General features: G+C 31.6%; 3 protein-coding genes across 5 annotated transcripts in view; 2 read left to right on the top strand and 1 right to left on the bottom strand.

Annotated features, from left to right (window-relative positions):
• The window catches only part of LOC108569600 (protein FAM107B), a 27,819-nt gene extending 20,851 nt beyond the window's left edge, over window positions 1-6,968 (bottom strand). Inside the window, exon 1 of the mRNA XM_017931224.1 lies at window positions 6,624-6,968. Within this exon, the coding sequence (XP_017786713.1) occupies window positions 6,624-6,686 (63 nt within the window). The 5' untranslated portion in view covers window positions 6,687-6,968. The remainder of the gene's footprint in view (window positions 1-6,623) is intronic.
• Window positions 6,969-7,768: 800 nt separating this feature from the next.
• LOC108569581 (mpv17-like protein 2) lies at window positions 7,769-10,513 on the top strand. 3 transcript variants are annotated; one of them, XM_017931204.1, is made up of 4 exons: window positions 7,769-8,274; window positions 8,370-8,608; window positions 8,667-8,815; window positions 10,059-10,513. In XM_017931204.1, exons 1-4 carry the CDS (start codon window positions 8,034-8,036, stop codon window positions 10,093-10,095), a joined length of 666 nt encoding a protein of 221 aa, XP_017786693.1. In that variant the 5' UTR covers window positions 7,769-8,033; the 3' UTR covers window positions 10,096-10,513. The 3 variants fall into 3 exon arrangements, with proteins under 3 accessions (XP_017786693.1, XP_017786684.1, XP_017786676.1); XM_017931195.1 differs by lacking the exon at window positions 10,059-10,513 and adding an exon at window positions 9,531-9,736 and having other exon boundaries at window positions 7,771-8,274; XM_017931187.1 differs by lacking the exon at window positions 10,059-10,513 and having other exon boundaries at window positions 7,775-8,274; window positions 8,667-9,010.
• A 2,891-nt stretch (window positions 10,514-13,404) lies between these two features.
• On the top strand, window positions 13,405-20,116 carry LOC108569641 (PDZ domain-containing protein GIPC3). Its single transcript, XM_017931276.1, has 5 exons — window positions 13,405-14,413; window positions 18,728-18,824; window positions 19,083-19,216; window positions 19,271-19,516; window positions 19,577-20,116. The coding sequence occupies exons 1-5, from the start codon at window positions 14,165-14,167 to the stop codon at window positions 19,811-19,813; spliced, it is 963 nt and encodes a 320-aa protein (XP_017786765.1). The 5' UTR covers window positions 13,405-14,164; the 3' UTR covers window positions 19,814-20,116.
• Window positions 20,117-20,460: the final 344 nt, after the last annotated feature.

Below are 20,460 nucleotides of genomic sequence, written 5' to 3' on the forward strand. Positions count from 1 at the left end.
CTTCCTAATTTGGGCCTCCTCACGTAATCATAGTTAATTATGTTTAAACAGATAATTCTTTTCTGTTTACAATGTCAGCCTACGTTGCAACGTAAACACGAGGTCGTATAGATAATAAACTTACCTTTACTTTTAATGTACATGAAAATGTATATTCAAAAAAAAATCATATTTACGTTGAACGAAATATTTCTATTTTCAATTCGAAAACTCTAGTTCAAATGCTGAACCCTGAAATATCTTGCATTTTAATGCAGTGCACTTCCTTAATGCGAGAGACCTCCATAAAGATCTCGTCTCGTTGATGTAATAAAAATTAACACTTCGTTTTTTTTTTCTTCTACTCTTTCTTCGAAGATAGTTCACATGGCGGTACTGTCGATTCATCCATTTAATCCGCTTAAGTTAAACATTTTTTTTTACTCGCAGTTACTTGGATCGTAAAATAACAGTAACGAAGTGCAAATGTTTACATTTTCACGTTCAGAAATTTTAAGTAAAAATAATAGTTCTACGTACAAACCAGGGTGTTCAAATATTATTACCAAACAACGCAATGAATCAGAAACATTTTTATTAAAAAAGTTAATAATAATATTTAATGGAACAATAAATTACAAGATCAAAAGAATTCAATAACAATAATAAAATAAAATTCAACTGCTGCATGAACGTCTTTCTGCCCTTACATTTTTTTTTTAAATATTTTATTAACACTAAATACTACTATAGTATTTTATAATTTATATAATTACTAGTAGAAATATATAGTTTTTTTATTTTCACATAATATTTTATAAGTGAGTAGGAAAGATCAAAATCAATATCACCAGCGTCGGATTAGCGCATAGGGCCTTTCATATCAAGAGGGCCTCACAAGTAAATTGCGCCTAACAACTCACCAAAGAAGTTCGTAGGATGACATATGGCTCTATCGACAAATCCATATTATTTTTAGGAAGTACCAACCTTCAGACGACACCTGTCAAAAATTTCATAGCAATCTGAAGTTTAGTTGACAAGTTGCAGTGGTTTTAGTGACGCTACTTTTATAATCGTGCAGACACAAATGAAGCTGAAGGCTCTGGAAATACATTGTGAAAAACAACCACAAATGAAGAAGACACCAAGACAATGCACCGTGTTACAAGTCGATCAAAACGATGGCAAAAATGCATGAATTTCACATTGACTTGCTTCCCCATCCACCGTATTCTTCCATCGACTACTACCTGTTTGTAGATCTAAAAATAATGTTCAAATGAAAGAGATTTGGCTCCAATGAAAGAGATTGAAGGTGACTATGTTGATGAATAAAGTCGAATATTGCCCAAAAGTTGTTGTTTAAGTGCTTAATCCGCCACTAAATATCACTTTGTAACATTTATTTATTTTTGTTAATTTGCATATGATTATATACTTACGTTTTATTTTATAATTATTTATTTTATAAGTCATACTTATTTTTGTTACTTTAAACTTGTTTTAAATCAGATTAAGTAATACAAATATTTTAGTACACGTGGCATACTTTTTTTTTCATAAAATAATATAATTAAGTATTATTTATTTAGAAATCTTTAAGGTGATAAAAAAAAGATAAAACCGAAGTCACTCTGTCGTTTCAACAATTAAAAATAGTTAATTATCATAAAAAATGTAGTTTTCTTAATTACATGTACAACAATATTAAATTCAAAGAAAATGTATACAGTTATACTTCGATAGGATGCACAAATTAGTTCGTTAAGTCAAAGTTCGTTTTTAGAGGTAAACAGTGCTATGGAAATGTGGAACGTAAAGAAGAAAAAATGTATTAAATAAACAGTCAACTAATATTCACTTCATTGATATTTTCGAAGACTATTGATTGATATATCTAGATAACTTCATTTATTTTTCTACAACATTTCTTAGGGTTTCTCGGTTTTTGAAAACCGGTTTTTGAGGAAATTTAAGTAATTCGAAAACCGGTTTTTTAGTTGAGCCTAGACTTAAAATATAAAAATTAATGAATTATTTTAATTATTTGATTAAAAACATAAAATCGTCTCTGTTACGAGATTTGAAAAAAATGAAAATCGAAATTAGTTTTAATGTTTTTGTTTTAGATAATTTACATTTAGCTTATTTCTTGCACTAGCTTCATTAAGTTCTTGGACTTATATTATGAAGATGTAAAGACAATTAAACCCAGCTTTCAAGAAAGTGAGAGTTTTTTTATATTTCTGTAAATTTGCAATAGATCCGTGTATAAAATAAGTTGTAAAAATCCCTTTCTCTATTTTTTTTGTAAACTGGTTTTTAAACGGTTTTCGAAAACCGGTTTTTTTTATATATTTCTTAATGATTTATTTGCAATTAATTCGAACAATTATCAAAAATCATTGATACTTCCTTATATCGAAACTTCGTTATCAGATGTAACATTAACCGTATTTTCATTTAATTGTCTGTAATTTCTAGCAAGTAATATAACTTAAATATTATGTGTTAACACTTAACAATTGCAGGAAAAGAACATTTAATAGAAGATTTCATCAGATGCGACTTTTGAATCACGATTTCAAGAGATATTTTTTGCTTGTTTCAGATTTCTCTTCAAAATAAGTACCTTGAAATTGTGAGTTAAACATTTTACTTTCATTCTTCATTATGGGAAACTGCATTTTCAACAATAAAAATAATTATACATAAAAGTACAGTGAATATACGTAACTATAAAGCTTATACAAAAAACGTAAAATATAGACTTGAAATGCATAAATATAAAATAAACTAGATTTTAGTCTACAACACTTTGGTATTTAGAGTAAATAAAAATGTTGCTATTTCAATTAATATTTAAGTGAATCTTTGAAATAATCGAACTTCTATTATACAAAATGTGTGAGTTATTAATTTCTAATGTAATACACTAAAAAAATAATTAAAAATATCTATAAGCATTTTATGTTATCTAATTTTATTAAATTATCTAATTTGTGATTGTTAATCAAAATTATGAAATAAAGATATTATTCCATACTTATATAATATTTAAAAAACGTCAAAGTAATCTATTGAAATTTCCGCTATTTTTCTTCAATGAATTGATATTTGGGCTATTCAAAATGTGCATTCATACAATGTAGAAAAATTATTAGATAAAAAAAACATTGCAGTTAGTATATAATATATAGTGTAAAAATGTATACTGTACGTTTTCCGACTTCGGATTTTTGTTTTGAAACTGCTTGATATTAATTATTGGTCCGCATGTAACGCTATTAAACGTTTAATGTATTGCGCAAACGAGCCGAGCATTTTATAAATATAATTAACACCGATTTCGCAAGAGCAATTTCCAGCCTGGAGCGAATTTACAATTAAGGACGTCGCGAACTCCATTAGGCAAAACCAAATTAGAACTTGCCGTTTTTTTATATTTATTTTGCTACAGCTTTTCCTGCATTTTCCGTTTCTTATTTCCTCGATTTTAGAAATTATCAATTAAGAGTTTTCGTAAATATATACAGGTCAACTCATTCAACTCATATTACTACCGGTAATGTTTTCAATTAATTAATTTTAAATTTATTAATTACAAAGTTTGTATGAATTTTTAAAGTAGTTCAAAAAGCTTTTGCATTTTCCGTTTCATATTCATATCATTTGTCTTTTAAATATTGACGGCAGGTAATGTTTCGATTAATTCATTTTAAATTTGATTTCTTATGTACAAAGTTTGTATGAATTTGTAAAAAAAGCATATGCATTTTCCTTTTCAAATTTCACCGGTTATTGAAATTACTAATTACCAATTGCTTAGTAAATATATGCAGATCATCTCATTTGTCTATTAAATATTGACTACAGGTAATGTTTTTGAATTATTCATTTTGAACGTGATTTGTTATGTATTAAATAAAGTTTGTATGAATTTGTAGTGGAGTTCGAACAGAGTCTGCAGCAACTGGTTTCTAGATTGTCTTCGGGTGGTTTCGCTCGTTGCGTTACATTTCATCTTTCATCCATTGACTCGAAAGTCTCTCGGTGCAGAGACGAGCGAGACACAAAAATTGTTCGGGCGAAAGTGTATTTTCATCAGCAGATGGAACTTTCTTCATTGCACATTACAATAATAATGATCATAGCGGCGGTATGGAGAGAAGAAGCACGATGCCCGCGTCTTCGTTACAACACACGAAATGCGTGTGTGCTGCGCTTCTTCTTCATCACTTTCAATTTCTATTAAGATCCATTCGCGAAATAACTAGATCCGTTCAGGCCACTTTCTTCGTTATACAACTGTTCGGGAAACACGTAAAAACAATAAAACGACTACCCATATAGGTATATCACTTAACTAGTCAGGGTCCGCATGGTTTTACATGAAGTTTGCAGTGAAGAAATTAAATGAATTTCTTCGAATTTCAAAGGTTATTACGCGAAAATCGTTAATACCATGAAAATAATTGATAGCTCATTCAATTCTCTGTAGTTTATTCTTTAATAGCCATATTAAATATATAATTTATATTTATTAGTTTTCCAGAATTAAGTGAAATGTGAAGACACTGCATTTTCGAGGCATAATTTGAAAGCTTATTATGCGAAAATCGCTAATACTACGAACGTGACAGATAGCTCATTATATTATCTGTAGTTTATTCATTAATATGCACATACAATATATATTTAAATTTTATTAATCTTTCAGTAATTAAGTAAAACATGAAGATATCTTCAAATTTGGAAGGTTATTAAGAAAAAATCGCTAATACTAAGAAAATGTGTAATAGTTCATTGTATTTTGTATATACTTCAAATTTGTTAGTTTTCGATTAATTTGATAAAACGTGAAAACACTGATTTTTCGAATTAATTTATTTACATTTTAAAGCAATTTAAAGCGACGTGATTATCGTTAATACTACGAAAATGACTGACACCTCATATTCTCTGTAGTTTATTATTTAATATGCATAATCTATATATATTTCAAATTTTTAGACTTCGAGAAATTATGTAAAACGTGAAAACTGCTTTCTCGAGGGATAAAATTAATCTTCAAATTTGGAAGCTAATGAAAATAAAATAACTAAGAAAATGTGTAATAATTCATTGTATTCTTTGCAGTTTATTGTTTAATATCTATATTCAATATATATTTCAACTTGTTTGTTTTCAAGTAATTAAATAAAACATTACTTTCTTGAGGAATAAAATTATGTTTTGAAATTAGGCGAAAATCTTTAATACTACAAAGAAAAAAATATTAAATAATTTAAAAGTATTTGTTTATTCTAATCTATGTTTTCAAATTTATGCAGTCAGTAATACGGAATTAAACATATATAAAAGTAAAAACCATGAGAAAGTGTGGTAAGATAAGTATATTTTAAATTTAAATTCGACTTACGAACTACTTTGAAAGTCGGGGGATACCTGTAGTTTATTCTTTAATATATATTTAAAAATTTATTAGTTTTCGAGTAATTAAGTAAAATGTAAATTTACAAAAACTGAAAGGTCATTAAAATTTTTACGAATTACTTGAATTAGATTACACGTGTAATATGGATTTCATAGACTTAACACTTAATTGCGTGAATCATAAAGCTATGTCATTATGTTAATAAATATATTTTAGTTTTTGTGTTGTTTTCTGAGATAAATTATATATTTTTCCAAATAGTTTTTATTAAAACTCTGGACAAATTATTAAAAATCGGGACTGTCTCATCAAAAGCAGAATGTGAAGTCGCCTTATTTTTACCACTAATTTGAGATTATTGAAGTAAAGATATTTAAGTATAAAAAAATAAACTATAATAATTAGTAATAAGACAAAATTGTCCTCTATTCGTGTGAATTGTATGAAGTCTTTGCTGCTCTAACAAATCGTATCCGTTCCACTACGTTGCCATTATAATTATAATGAAATTCTTCGGACTAATTATAATTAGTATAATAACAATTAACGTACAATTACGAACATCAATCAAATCCCATTGGTAAAGCTATAAATTAATTAAATAACGAATCTATAGATCACGTTTTCACCATTTATAATCGGATTTGCACGAATTTAGGCGATTTTAGTGCCCCATGGGAGTGGAGCGTGCCTATTTTTAGACTCGGTTTTTCACTGGGAAATCCACAAACATCATATTTATTATAAGACAACGGGACAAAGATTTTGAAAGAAAAACTGACCTACTTAATTGCAATTAAAATTAATTGAATAATTATAGAAGTAGTAATGGAATTCCAATAAGCAATCATTCGCTGTCGAAAGCGCGCGAAATTGAAGCAACTCGAATTTGAAAATTTAACGTGGAAAGCGCTGATTTAGGTGAAAAGAAAGAAAGAAAAAAAAACAGAAAAATTTAAATCATTCCGTACTTTTACCTGATCGAGAAAGTACACGTTTTTTTTTTAAAGTATTATTAGAAATTTATTCAAGACTGTTACAAGACCTCCGAAAAATTGCTCTTGTTATTTCTTCGTACGAGTTTCTAAATCATCCAATTATTGTTACGTTCATTAAACCGCATATTTCTGGTGTAAATTGGGTTTCAAAAAATCTATTAAAATTTTTTTTTTTTAAAGAAACTAAATTTTGAATTAAAACTTACCCCATTTCGGTTTTCGGTCGGTGGTACTTCAGAAGGATCTTCGTTTCCTGATGGGCTCGGCATCCTTCTTCGCGAATGCACTTCTCGGTCATGCTACTATCCTCGATGGCATAAGGATACACGAGTGAGTTACACCCCTTCGGACATGCGGGGAAAATTGAGGAGCGCCGTTTCCACGAGCGAGCGCATTTTACAGTTTCTGTGGTGGTAGAGGAATGGTAAATAAAAAGAGTAAAGTTTTGTTGGCGGTGTGAGAAAGGAGGAAATCAAAAGAAAAAAATAAAACGTGCAGAAAACGGATCCACGTCTACGGCGTAACCGCCATTTGCGCAATATTGGGGCGCAGAGCATATGGGGTGAATGTAATTTATGGATAGGGGAAGAAAGAGAGGGTTGTCGGGTGACATCTCTTTATCATCCACTAAAGCAGATGGCCTTTCTTTTGTGTATTTTATATATTTTTTTTTTAGAAATTATTTACACTTTCCTGGTACGATAAAAAGGCGCACAAATATTTGTACTTTACGGAGGAAAGGTTAGTCCTAACCCAAATATTACTACAATTTTAATGAGCGCATCCATTTGTTTACATTCTAAACTTTAGAAGATCACAAACCTATTAAATTGTGTTACGATCAACAACATTATGATGATACAAAAATAAGAGATTGACGTTAATTATTGTATTGCATTTATTGCAACGCATGTGGCGTATTGCTAGAAAAAATCGTTGATTTATGGATTTAAAACAAAGATTATTAAAATATTATACGTCGAGAACAATAGCAGATTAATATATCAATTGAAACGCTAAGTTGATATAATTGAGATAAGGAAAAGAAATCAAATCGTATTGTGCGACAATTTTTAAAATGCGAGTATTAACTGTCGTCGCCATCTATTGGTCTAGTAACAACTTAAGTGTAAATTTATATTTTGAGATCCTGAATAATAAAGGATTAGGATTCCGGTAAATATTAACTTAATAACGCTAATTACATGTAAAATTAAACAGTTAACGCTTCTGTGTATGATAATTTGCAAGATTGTAATATTATTTAAATGTCAATGCCACCATTTTTATAGGTTTGGCATAAGGATGCATTCGCCATCTGTGAATTACTTAGCGAGTTATGCAATGCAACCAGCATTGCGTAGAATTATTTTTTTTCATCGAAATCCACGGGTGATTCAAATACGTCTGTGTTCATTGATTGGCTGCATGTGACAATGTAGAAAAATGTCAATAGTACGATAAAAACAATTCAGTTTAGCGCCTGACTTTTTTTGATACATTCGGTCCGAAATGGCGCAACGCTATTCCCCACCAACGAAAATCGTTTCTGTTGCGTGAAATATCCGAAATTTTATATATAGTCGAGGGGAGTCCTGATATAGAGAAAAAAGAAAATGCTGCAGCGTTTACTGTTGCAAGTGCGGTCCATGTGCACGAAGGACAAATGGAGACAGGTACCGAAGATCTCGCCCTCGGTGAAGGGCTCGCAGTACTTCAACAAGGCCTTCGGGGAGTACCTCTTCATTACGAACACCGTGACTTCGGGTGGTCTGATGGCGATCGGGGATCTGATACAACAGGAGATCGAGTACCGCAGCCACAGTCTGCCTGAGAGGTACGACTGGGCCAGATGGAGTAAGCTTACAAAAAACAAAAAAAAATTACAAAACAAAAATCCTAAAAGAAAAACTGCGGCCAATCACACTGGATATGACTCTCTTACGTTGCAGCCAGGTTGACTATTGTCGGGATAGCGATGGGCCCGTTGCATCACTACTTTTATAAATACTTGGACAGCTACCTGCCAAGGCGCAATCTGTTCTCGGTGGCCAAAAAGATACTGATGGATCAGCTGGTCATGTCGCCGATATGCATCTCGTTGTTCTTCTACGGTGTCGGTATGATGGAGGGGAAGGCGTTCAAGGAGTGCACCAAAGAGATCAACTCCAAATTCGTCGAAGTCTACATGGTAGAGATAGGCAACCAAACTAGAGGATTTTGATTCTTCAGACACCTCTTTTTTTCAGATCGACTGGAGCGTCTGGCCTCCTACGCAGTTCATCAACTTCTACTTTCTTCCCGTCCAGTATCAGGTTCTCTACATCAACTTTGTCACGATGCTGTACAACGTCTTTCTCTCGTACATGAAACATCGCGAAACCGCAGAAGAGCACAGGTACACCTATTACAATGACTACAGCAATCAGTTCACAATATCATCAACGAAAAGACTTTAGATATCTATTACATGTCTCTTTCAACATAGCTATTTATTATTAAAGGGAACAGTCTGTTACTATTGTTGACCATAAAAAAGTTTAGTTTATACCTCAGGGGAAAAAACACATTGAACTTATTTATTTGTGTTCATGTAGGTATAGCTTTAATCCTATTTTTAGTTGTCTAGACTGATGACTTTTAATCTTGCAAATATTTACGACTAATTTAAGATTAATTGTCCCAAACAACATACCAATGCGCTTCTAACACTTTCACATTTTGTTTACATGTTACTAATCAGTTATTATACTTATTACATAACACTTTATTTGTGTAAATTACATTTTTTTTAGCTTGCTTTTGTGATCTGTGAACTTATATAATTTATATTTTGCATGTATTTATTACTTTTTTTGGATTGATTTTATATTATGTTTACTTATACAGAGGGCGATCGGTTAACGAACATAATCCATTCACAGACAATGTTCGCTACCCGAATTGTTCGTTAACCGAATATCGATTTAAAAAGCGGCTTAAGTCGTATCTTCGTTGTCTGAATATGAAAATCTTTTGTCCGTTGTCCAATTTGTTTGTCAATCGATCGCCCACTGTATTACAATTATTGATGCATGTATTTTAATTAATTTTATGTGTTTTTTTGCTTTTAGAAAAAAATACGAACGCGAATCCATCAAAAGTGCTGGCACAAATCATTTGTAATTTACGGAATATCTTGAATTGGTTTACGTAAATGAAAACAGTAATAGTGGAATACCAAAACAAATAATGTCATGAAACGAATGGATCGACGTGGCAGTATTTTAAATTAATTTATTTAATTTAACTAAAAAAAAAACATTGTTTTTGATTGTTATACTTTCATAAAGTTTTATTAAAATCCATTAGTATTTTATGAATTGCAGAATCCATTATTTATGTTTATCCGCATTATCAGATCTTGTGCATAAATCATTGCATGTAAGTAATAGTTTGTTTCTTTTTATAACAGGGATAAAACAGTTATAAATTATTTATTTTATTCACGTTTCTAATGATTTATAATTTGATATAAAAGTTAGCGGTGCATGGGTATTAAATATGATTAGTATTCACTTGACAGGCTATTAATAAATATGTAAGCGAGTACTATTTAGTAGTAAAAAATATTTAATGAATGTTTTCAATTTAACTGTTAGATCAGGGGTTTCCAAACTGTACGCTGCGCCATTATAACTACAAGTTAAACCAACAAGCTCGCTCACAATACCGGTACCAAGGAGCGTGCTGAAAGAACCGAAGCTGAGGGGCACAAACAATGTAAAGAATAACAAAAATGTATAAAAAAATATTGTATAAATTGTATATAAATAAATAAAAAAAAAGTTCGCCCTGAGATAGATGTTTTGACTTGTGGCGCCGCGGAATATATTAAAGACGCCGCTTTTCGAAAATGTTTAAGAACCCCTGCTATACAGTCTAGTATCTTTTTGTGCTGTTTATTTTCATTAAAGTTCTCGATTAGTCCGGTTTTCAACAGGTTTCAACCTGAAAGAGAATGATTTTGAAACAAAATAAGAATACATTAATGCAGCGGTTTCCAACCTTTATACTACTACGCCTCCCCGATTTTTTTTTTCCGCGACTCTCTTGCTTTTTATTGTTTTAATAGATTAAATAATATAGTTACGTTTTATTTATTTGAAGATATTATGATATAAAAATTAATTTATTAATTTTGGCGCTTCCCTGGCAATAGTCCGCGCCTCCCCTGGGAGGCGAGCCTCACAGGTTGGAAACCGCTGCTTTAATTTATACACATTAAAACTAAACTTGAAACTAAAAAGATGAAAGTACTGTATATTAAAATGGTTGCGAAATGTGGATCTTGAATCACGTTTACATAACGTTCGTGTTAAGTTAACCCAAGTTATCAAACATATGATAGAGATGTAATGACTATAGGAAATTTTACTTTGCTAGAATAATTAGTTCTTTATCAAAAAGATTAGACAGCTTGGGATATTGTACGTTTGCATTGTACTTAAATTGGTACGTTTTAGTGTGATATACAGTTTAACTAGTTGGAGATATATTTTGTTATGTAGTTCTATATTCTTCTATCATAAGAAGTAGGAAAACTTCAACCTCCACATCAGAAAGGGATTTGGACGAGCGCAACAGATCAGAGGTGAACTTTATCTATCGCAAGAAGACATGTGAGAATACTGATATAGATTGGTACAATCGGCGATGGCGACGAATGGAAATTCACACAAAGCAATATAATTATTCCAATCTGATTTGCTATCTAACTTTGCCGATGAACCATACCTAACCTTAACCAGGAAGATATGTTACAGTAGACTAACACTATACACGAGTGAAAAATGGCCTATACAGTATTGAAATGGTTAACAATCTAGATTCTAGAACAGTGTTTTTCAATATATTTAATGTATCACGAAATGACAGTTGTTTAAAACAGCGGTCGCCAATCTTTCTGACCTGAAAATATTGAATCCCGCGAACTACTTTCATGATTTTTCAATAAAAATAAGATTCTAAATATGAAATGGTACTTATACATGTTTTTACATTTTGCCTTTTATAATAATATAACGTAATAAGACGAAAATTGCAAAAAAATAGATTCAGAATTCTAAAATAACACAAATTGCAAATGTATTTGAAGGTTGGCGACCGCTGGTTCAAAATATTATCTTATAAGCAATTGGGTTGAGAAACGCTGTTATAGAGGATGAAGGAAAATTAAAGACTGGTAGATAGTGTCTATTTGCAATGTATTAAAACTGACAAAAAAATGTATTGTACTTAAATTAGTACGTTTTAGTGTGATATATAGTTTAACTAGTTGGAGATATATTTTGTTATGTAGTTCTATATTCTTCTATCATAAGAAGTAGGAAAACTTCAACCTCCACATCAGAAAGGGATTTGGACGAGCGCAACAGATCAGAGGTGAACTTTATCTATCGCAAGAAGACATGTGAGAATACTGATATAGATTGGTACAATCAGCGATGGTGACGAATGGAAAATCACACAAAGCAATATAATTATTCCAATCTGATTTTCTATCTAACTTTCCCGACGAACCATACCTAACCTTAACCAGGAAGATATGTTACAGTACACTAACACTATGCACGAGTGAAAAAAAGGCCAATACAGTATTGAAATGGTAAATATCTAGATTCTAGAACAGTGTTTCTCAATATATGGGCCGCGGTCCAAGATTGGGTCTTATTAATTTTTTAATGTATCACGAAATGACAGTTGCTTAAAACAGCTGTCGCCAATCTTTCTGACCTGAAAATATTGAATACCGCGAAAAATTTGTCGGTCCATGAAATGAAAATGGGAGTCCACGATAGTGCATCCCAACATACACTGATAGTACCTATTTATTTACATTATACTATCTTATAATATAAAGACATATACATTATTTATAAAAGTACCTATGAAGTAAAAACAATATTATATATGTTTATAAAATTGTGTAAGCTGTAGGATGTAGGCATTCGCATTGTGGTCGCAATACATTTTGAACTTGTAAAAACCTTCACATAATGATATACGAGTATCATCTTGTTACAAGCATACGCGCAGTCTCAGAGCAATGATCTTAATAATTATAAAGATGTCCCAATATAAATAATAAATTTACAAAAAATCAAAATCAAGTAAATAACGGATCTACCCAAAACCGAAAAACATGGCAAGGGGTCTACGACACAAAAAAGTTTGGGAACCTCTGATTTAAATGGTGAGCGTTTGTTGACGCATCAAAAGTTGCCCAAAATCAAATTTGAAACTGCCTTCCTCTTAATTAAATTTAAATGATGTTATAGAAACATACTCAAAAATATCAGTCAAACATTACATATTGTTTTATAGAACACTGATATGGGCTGTAGCCTCTTACATACTTAAGAAATTAATTATAAAAAGAAAAAAAAATTACAATATTTGCTATCAAATCCAATTGTTTATAACATTTTTTGACGTTTTGAAGTAAAGTGACAGCTGTCATTTTGCGACCCTTACAAATTTAACGCGACCTAATATAGGGTAGCGACCCATAGATTGAGAAAAACTTTACTATCGTATTATATTATTTATTCAAAATATTAAAAGATAAAATAAATTAATATGAGCGATGAAAACAAAAATATTATTTAAACAAATTTGTGATCTATGTGGACAATAATAACCCATTGTATATGTATTTTTCTATTTATACAATAAATTCCAAATACAACAACAAATTTTTGAAATGAAAATTATTTATCAAATTTGAATAGTGTAAAATACTGTTTGATAAACTAATCTACATATACTTGTTATTAGTTATTCCAATCTTAATATATCATCTCATGGATATATTCTCAAAAATGTAATTATTACAATAATATTAGTTGAGAAAATTGCAAAGTCTATTTCTGAGAGTAATTTCAATATGCATTAAGAATAATATTTATAGTTATTAAGTTAATGGTTTTGCAGAGGAATTCGGTTAAGCTAAAATAAACTTTGCAAAACGTTATAATAAACGAGTTGTAGTTATCAAAGTGCCTATGAAATCACTGCTCATTTTCTTTAAACGTTTTAAACCAGTAATGGAACCAGCTTCTTTACGAGCATGTGGAATCTTTGGATGTGCACTTTTGTTTTCTCGAGCAAATGGATCTGGAGTGCGGAACAGTTACGTAACCCGCGGAAAAGAGATGCATCTTCGTGGTAAGATGCTGGGGAAATCTGTTGAGATACGAGAGAGAAACACAGAGAGACTTTGTGGTGGTTGGAAAGAGGTGTGTCGGACTTCTTGAACAACGTTGGTGGAGGAGGAACGAATGGTTCGGATCGGATCCGAGAGCGAGCAGCCGATGTTTGTTCCACGGAAAGCGGTTTCGATGCTTTCGTAAATGAGAGAATTGTACGTAATTACACCTGCCGCTCAAAACTGGTTTCCACCTTCCTCCTGGTCTACGGCATAACTGCATATCGCGAGTTGGAGTCGTGGAGCTCACCGGTTCCTTTTTTTTGTTACCTGTCGCACCGCAAACGGCGTGAAAGAAGAGCGGACGGAAGGAAGGGACAACAGATATACGCCACTTTGATAATACACCGCGATTACGAATGCGCCGCGCGCGATAACGGCAAGATAAGGCAGCACTTAAGTATGATAAGTTGGTCTCCTCGGAGGTGAAACAGTGGCAAAGTACATCCCGTATACACCTAGTGATTTTTTTTCTTGTGGACAGTACCTTAAAGGAATATGTTCAAGAAGAATAGACCCAAAGCACCTCCAGCTCCTTCCGCTGAGTACGACAACAACAACGGCGGCTCCAGATACCCACCTCCGCAGAGCAATGGCAAATCATCATCCTCCGCATCCAAAGGCACGAAGCTGGTATTCAATTGCCAACTAGCAGATGGAAGTCCCACGGGCTTCGTGTCAGGATTTTCCAACGTCAAGGAACTCTATGAGAAAATCGCTGAAGAATTCGATATTCCCACGTCAGAGGTAAACAACAAACCCTTTATCTAACATCTGAATACATTCATGCAATATTCATAATGCAACACTCTCCCAGATTTGAATCCAGTCAGGAAATTCGAAATTATAAATACACCTGTATTGAATCAAATTATTTTTGTTTCTAATTCGTGAGTGTAATTAAATGACTTTAAACCAAAGTTTTCGCTGCTTCCTACTTGCAAATACGTTAATTATTGACGCACTAATCCCATGTGTCATAGCTACAGGCCAGAGTTCGATCGCATAATTCGAATTCCAATCGCCGCAATTAATCCATTTCGATTACATTCATTACGTTATGTCTCTAGTAATTAGCTGCAGGAAGCCGAATCTCGAGCATCAATTACTGCTTTACTGCTTAATTAGAGAATAGTTTCAGATAAAACTGTAATAAGGAAAAAGTTATTTAGGCTATCAATATTTTAAAATTAAATTTTATTAAATAACTTGAATGAAACTACTACAAAGAACATTGTTAAAATGCGGAAATTTCTCAAAAGTGACCTATTTTTTTTAATATAAATAATGCTTATTGTTTTTCCAACTTGTCACCGGTTTCACGCAGTCGAAGCAAGAATAATGAGAAAACGCCTCCATTAGATCATCTCGTTGCAAAAACTGTACGTACTAACGATAGCGATCGACCTTGGCAGTAATAATTATTAGATAAAGCAAATTTAGAGAATGTACCGAAAGTCATTGTTCCCGAAAATTAATCCATTAACCGTATTTTACCATTTGCTGCAACACAAGTTTAATTGGTTAACTAAATATGAAAGGAACATTATATATGAATTCAAATGAAAAGAGTAAATACCTATTTGTGGAATGAAACAGTTACGTGCACGATGATCAGACTGGTTTATTTATATACAATACGTTTTCTAAACCAGGTTTTTTTTCTCTCTCCCCAAGTAAACCACACGGATTTAATTAATACAAAACGTACTTCGATGCTCCTTGAAAATGTATCATTACACTTACGAAGCACTAAAATTAATTAATTTTCAGATGAAATTCAATTTAAACTTGGTCCATTTTCAATGACAATACTTCTACCAACAATAATATACAATTTATGCAATAAAAAATCCAGGAAATACTCAATTAAAATTAATATATGAACATAAATTTATCTAACTTTAATTGGTGTTAATCATTAGATTAGTTTTTGATTTATTTATTATAATCTAAAAGTTAAAAAATTAAATAAATTTGCTGTTTATCAATTAAATATATTTTATCATTTGCATTGTTCACAGTGCATTCTAATTGTGCAAGGAAAATATACGCAAATCTCGAATAAATAACTACGCGAAAATTGCATTCATTGTAGTGTCGACAAACAACATACGTCATGTGATTTTTATGGGTCAGATTAATCGCTGAAACGATCATTCATTCCATACTTTTTGGATCGGACAAATTTCGTATATTCAAATATATTCAAATTCGAAAACGGTATTTTTTTTTTGTTCATATATACTTTATTTCTGCATTACTTTTTTGCATTCGTCAAAACTTTCTAACTTATTGAAGCGTTTATTAATGCCGCATAATTTATTTAATTAAATTTGATTATTGACAATTCCATTCACCGTGTTATTATTATTATTAGCAGTTCTTTATTATTATTTCTTTTTGTCTCTTTCTTTTCGTTACTTATTTCCACACTTTTGTTTTCGAAAAACCGTTACACAAACAATTCTCGTACAGTTGCTCGCTTTAATTGTTGTCCGCTCCATTTTTATTCCTCTCTCTTCTCGCGTTTTATTACGTTTATTATAATTAATAGTTTTTTTGTTGTTGTTGTTTTATTTAGTTTTCAAATTACGCAATTGATATGTGTGAATGTTTAGTTCAGTTTTTTTTAAGGATCGAGTTGTATTTGGTTTTGTTTCAATGAAATCTTTGCTTTCGCCCTGACATTTAAGATCACGGCCATCAATGGAAAAGCGTGAAAGTTTGGTTTGGCGCAAAGAGAATAAGAAAATAGGAACTGTGAAGATAGGAAATTTTCCACGAACGTAAAACTTAATGTGTAGAAATTTAATCAACACGAAAGAAATGTCTATTTGTCGAATGTATTTAGCGAGCGTTTTTTTTCTTCTAAAATAGTGGAATTAGCTCAATTTATTTCAATATGAATCGAGACTATAATATAATTTGGTTGTTAACAATATTCCTATACATGTGGCTATAAAAGTAGTCGCAAAATTTGCTTATCTTATCTTTGGACGCATACAAATTAGTTCGCACCGATAATAGTGCTCCACAATTCATATTTTAGGTCTCATTTTCGAGGAAACTTTGACCTACTTATATTTTAAAATCAAATATTTACTAAAAGAAAAACTATCTGATTATAGAGACAATGTTTGTTATTGTTTTTTTTTGTTGTTTTCGTTTATAATCAGACAAAAAAACAATATTGACTTCACGTTTGTCACCCCGCGAACTGAAATTGGACTGAATGCGACTTCCGGTCCGGGGAGCATTAAGCCATGCTTCCGGTAGCTCTTCGTTATGGAAATTATGTTAACCAACAACGTATTATGCCTTTACCAATTGTTCGTGTACCCGCATACATTTCATTCGAACTGCTCTGATATCTCTGTATTATTACATTTCTTTCTCTCTGCACGAATCCAATTTCGTGATTATTTAGAAAGCATTAGCTCGCATTGGTTAATAACTGTACAAATACACAACACAACCACGCACATCTCGTGCCATATAAGCTGTATCTTCGATATGTGTGTTTTTGGAACAATGGTATTATGTGCATCGCAAATCTTTCCGAATCTCTTCTTTAATTCATTTGTGGATCCATTCAGTTGTCACTCTTCGGTCAACCGCGTTCCGTTCGATCGCAAATAGGCCAAGACCACCTCCGAGGACCAACCGATCAATGTAGCTAACTCGGTTAGTTAACAAGATTTTGGGTTCTTCGCGGAAATTCGAATCGATGTAACGGTACAACGACTCGATTATATTAATCTCCTTCCTATGATTTCATCGTGGAATTATCCGACGCCGACGCTTAGCACTTAATTGTTTTCTTGGTATATTGCGAAACGACGAACGAACAATTCCTTTATGCAATTGTAATCATCGAGCATTTTGTAACAATACTCTTTTTTTCCTCTTCTCTACTTAGCATTAGCAAGAATGCATCATTAATTACCAAAGAAAGTAAATAAATTAGTTTATATTATAGTACTTCTAGCCAGTGGCGTGTACATGAGCCAAGTATGGATAAAACAATGTTGTTTGGTAATCCAAATACAAAATAAACGGGGCCCTCAAGTTTAATTTGCTTCTACTTTTTTCTTTTGTTGCAATAATGTATACTGGTGGCTTAAACACGGGCCCACATATTAAGGATGCAAATAATATTGTTGCTTTTAATTTTTTACCTTTAAAAACAAAACCAAATACGAAATAGATGGGGCCCACAAGTTTTAATTAGCATGCATCATTAATTACCAAACAAAATAAATAAATTAATTAATATTATAATACTTTTAACTTGTTGTGTGCACATGGGCCCACGTATTATCAAATCATAAACAATATTGTGTCTAGTTATTGACGATTGAAAATTAAGATAAAAACATTTTCTGGTGATCCATCGACGGGCCCTCAAGTTTACATATACCTTAGTCCTACAAACAAAAATTTGCACGTGGCCCACAAATTCAATAAATGTGCTACTTATTTTAAGACGGCCTAAATAAAAATAAAATAGATACATTCTTACTTAAAACGTTAATGTTAATATTTTTTACAAGTGAAGAACCTTTTTAAGGATGCAATGAATAATGTTGTTTCTGATTATTAGCACTTGGAAAATAAAGACATTTTTTTTTAATACTGACAATCTAAACACACAATCGATGGGGCCCTCAAGTTTAAATTTGCCACAGTTCTGCAAATAAAAAAATTGCTTGTGACCCACAAAATCAATTAAAGTGCTAGTGTTTATTGTAGAATTAACTGCAATTACTTATAAGATATTTTAAAAAAAATACAGGTGTATTATTTTTTAATTATTGAATTTTCATGGAAATGTAGTTGACATTTACATTTACTTATTTATATTTGATATTATATAAGGAAGTTAGTTTTTTATTTCAATTTTAATTAATTTTTTTATGTGTTTGCATTTCTTTAATAATTAATAATCTTAAGTTTACAATCCCATTTATGATGCATTTTATAAATAAGTTTTATTAATCTCACAGGATTTTCCTTATTAAACACATTTGTTTACGTATTTTTCTTTGTCTGTTTCAGATATTATTTTGCACACTGAACACTTATAAACTGGAAATGAAGGAGTTGTTGGCTGGACAAATAGGCTTAGAAGACTTTATATTCGCACACAGGAAAGGTAGTAAATACATGAATCGTGTATATAATCTATGTAGAAAAAAAAACATAAACGTGTTCAAGTTTTGTAAACAAGGAATGCATTCCTATCACGTATTATTCCTTTATCTACCGAATGAGCATTGATAACGGATAAAAGTTTGAGTTAAAAAAATAGGAAAGTTATTTCCATAATAGTGACATCATTCGCACTATTTGAATACGCTCTGTTTACATATGTATTCTATTTTATTTATTTTAATTTCATTTTTTTTTTCAGGTAGAGCAAAGGAGGTGGAATTGGTGAAATCGGAGGATGCGCTCGGTCTGACGATCACTGATAACGGTGCCGGTTTCGCCTTCATCAAAAGAATCAAAGATGGTTCTGTTATAGACAAAATTCTTCACATTCACGTAATACTATTAATAAGATTGCTTAAATCTCATACTGATGGAGATGATCTTTAGGTTGGTGATCACATAGAGAAGTTGAATGGAGTGGATATGGTCGGGAAGAGGCATCATGAGGTTGCGAAGATGTTGAAAGAGATTCCTCTGGGAAGTAGATTCACCATCCGTTTGGTCGAACCTCTGAGGTCGGGCTTCAACAGTATCGGTCCGAAAACCGGAAGAGGAAACGGAAAGAAGAATATTGGTAACGGAAAGGGCACGTTGAGATTCAAAGCTGACGGAAACGCTGAAATCGTTGAACAGGTTTGTTTATTTATCATTTGGAATTGTTGTAGATTAATTGGGATTGTTTTTTTTTTGTAGAATGATCAGGTTGAGTTGGGTATAGAGAAGATCAACAGCATCTTGGAGAGTTACCTTGGCATCAACGACTCTGAATTGGCTAGGCAGATCTGGGATATGGCTGAGAACAAGCTCAGCTCGATGGACTTTGCGACGGCGATCGATGATTCCGATCTGGAGACGTTCGGATTCTCCGATGAGCTGATCATCGAATGCTGGGGCGTCTTCACCGACGCGAGAGACGGCAGGCTCAAATAAGAATTAAATTTAAGTTGTTGTTTTTTTTTGTATTTGAAATTTCAAATGTGCCAGACAATGTATTATTAAATATTTGTATATCGTTTCGTTGCGCCGCCAAAATTCCGAAAAAAAAAACCTAACACGTGGAACGTGCCCTTTCTCTACATTCCTACAGCTTCTAATCTTTAAATTTTAAGACTTATTGTACTTTACACTTTTTCTTATACATGCAATAACAGATTCTTCAGAGTAGCTAAGTTCTATTAGAACTGTGTGCAATATTGTTTTTTTTATAAAATAAAATATACATAGTGTAGTAAATATTTGTATTATTACTTGTTTTCAATACTAAATCAAGAAATCCCAAGAAATATTGTAATTAATAACTTTAAATTCTAGTTTTGAATTTACATTTTATTTTATTATAATTATGTAACAACTTTGAATATTAGTTGGACAATAACGACTGTTAAATTGAATAAATAATTATAGTTTAATTTAGTACAAAAAGATAATTATTAACGTTAATATATGAGCCAAAAAAAAATACACAATTTAATTGCAGAACATTTAAATCTAATTTTAGTGTTTAATAACACTATTATCAATAATGATATGTTATCTAAACATTATTAGTATTGTACTGTATTTGAAATTATACAATT

The sequence above is a fragment of the Nicrophorus vespilloides genome, unplaced genomic scaffold, assembly GCF_001412225.1.
Source record: "Nicrophorus vespilloides isolate i.1.1-1 unplaced genomic scaffold, Nicve_v1.0, whole genome shotgun sequence".
Taxonomy (NCBI): domain Eukaryota; kingdom Metazoa; phylum Arthropoda; class Insecta; order Coleoptera; family Silphidae; genus Nicrophorus; species Nicrophorus vespilloides.

Bases quoted from the DNA above. Each gene is read 5' to 3' on its own strand.
- LOC108569581 (XM_017931187.1), top strand. From the start codon at position 8,034: ATGCTGCAGCGTTTACTGTTGCAAGTGCGGTCCATGTGCACGAAGGAC. The intron at 8,275-8,369 runs GTAAGCTTACAA...CTTACGTTGCAG, and splicing joins GTACGACTGGGCCAGATGGA to CCAGGTTGACTATTGTCGGG. The intron at 8,609-8,666 runs GTAGAGATAGGC...TCTTTTTTTCAG, and splicing joins AATTCGTCGAAGTCTACATG to ATCGACTGGAGCGTCTGGCC.
- LOC108569641 (XM_017931276.1), top strand. From the start codon at position 14,165: ATGTTCAAGAAGAATAGACCCAAAGCACCTCCAGCTCCTTCCGCTGAG. The intron at 18,825-19,082 runs GTAGTAAATACA...TTTTTTTTTCAG, and splicing joins TATATTCGCACACAGGAAAG to GTAGAGCAAAGGAGGTGGAA. The intron at 19,517-19,576 runs GTTTGTTTATTT...TTTTTTTTGTAG, and splicing joins ACGCTGAAATCGTTGAACAG to AATGATCAGGTTGAGTTGGG.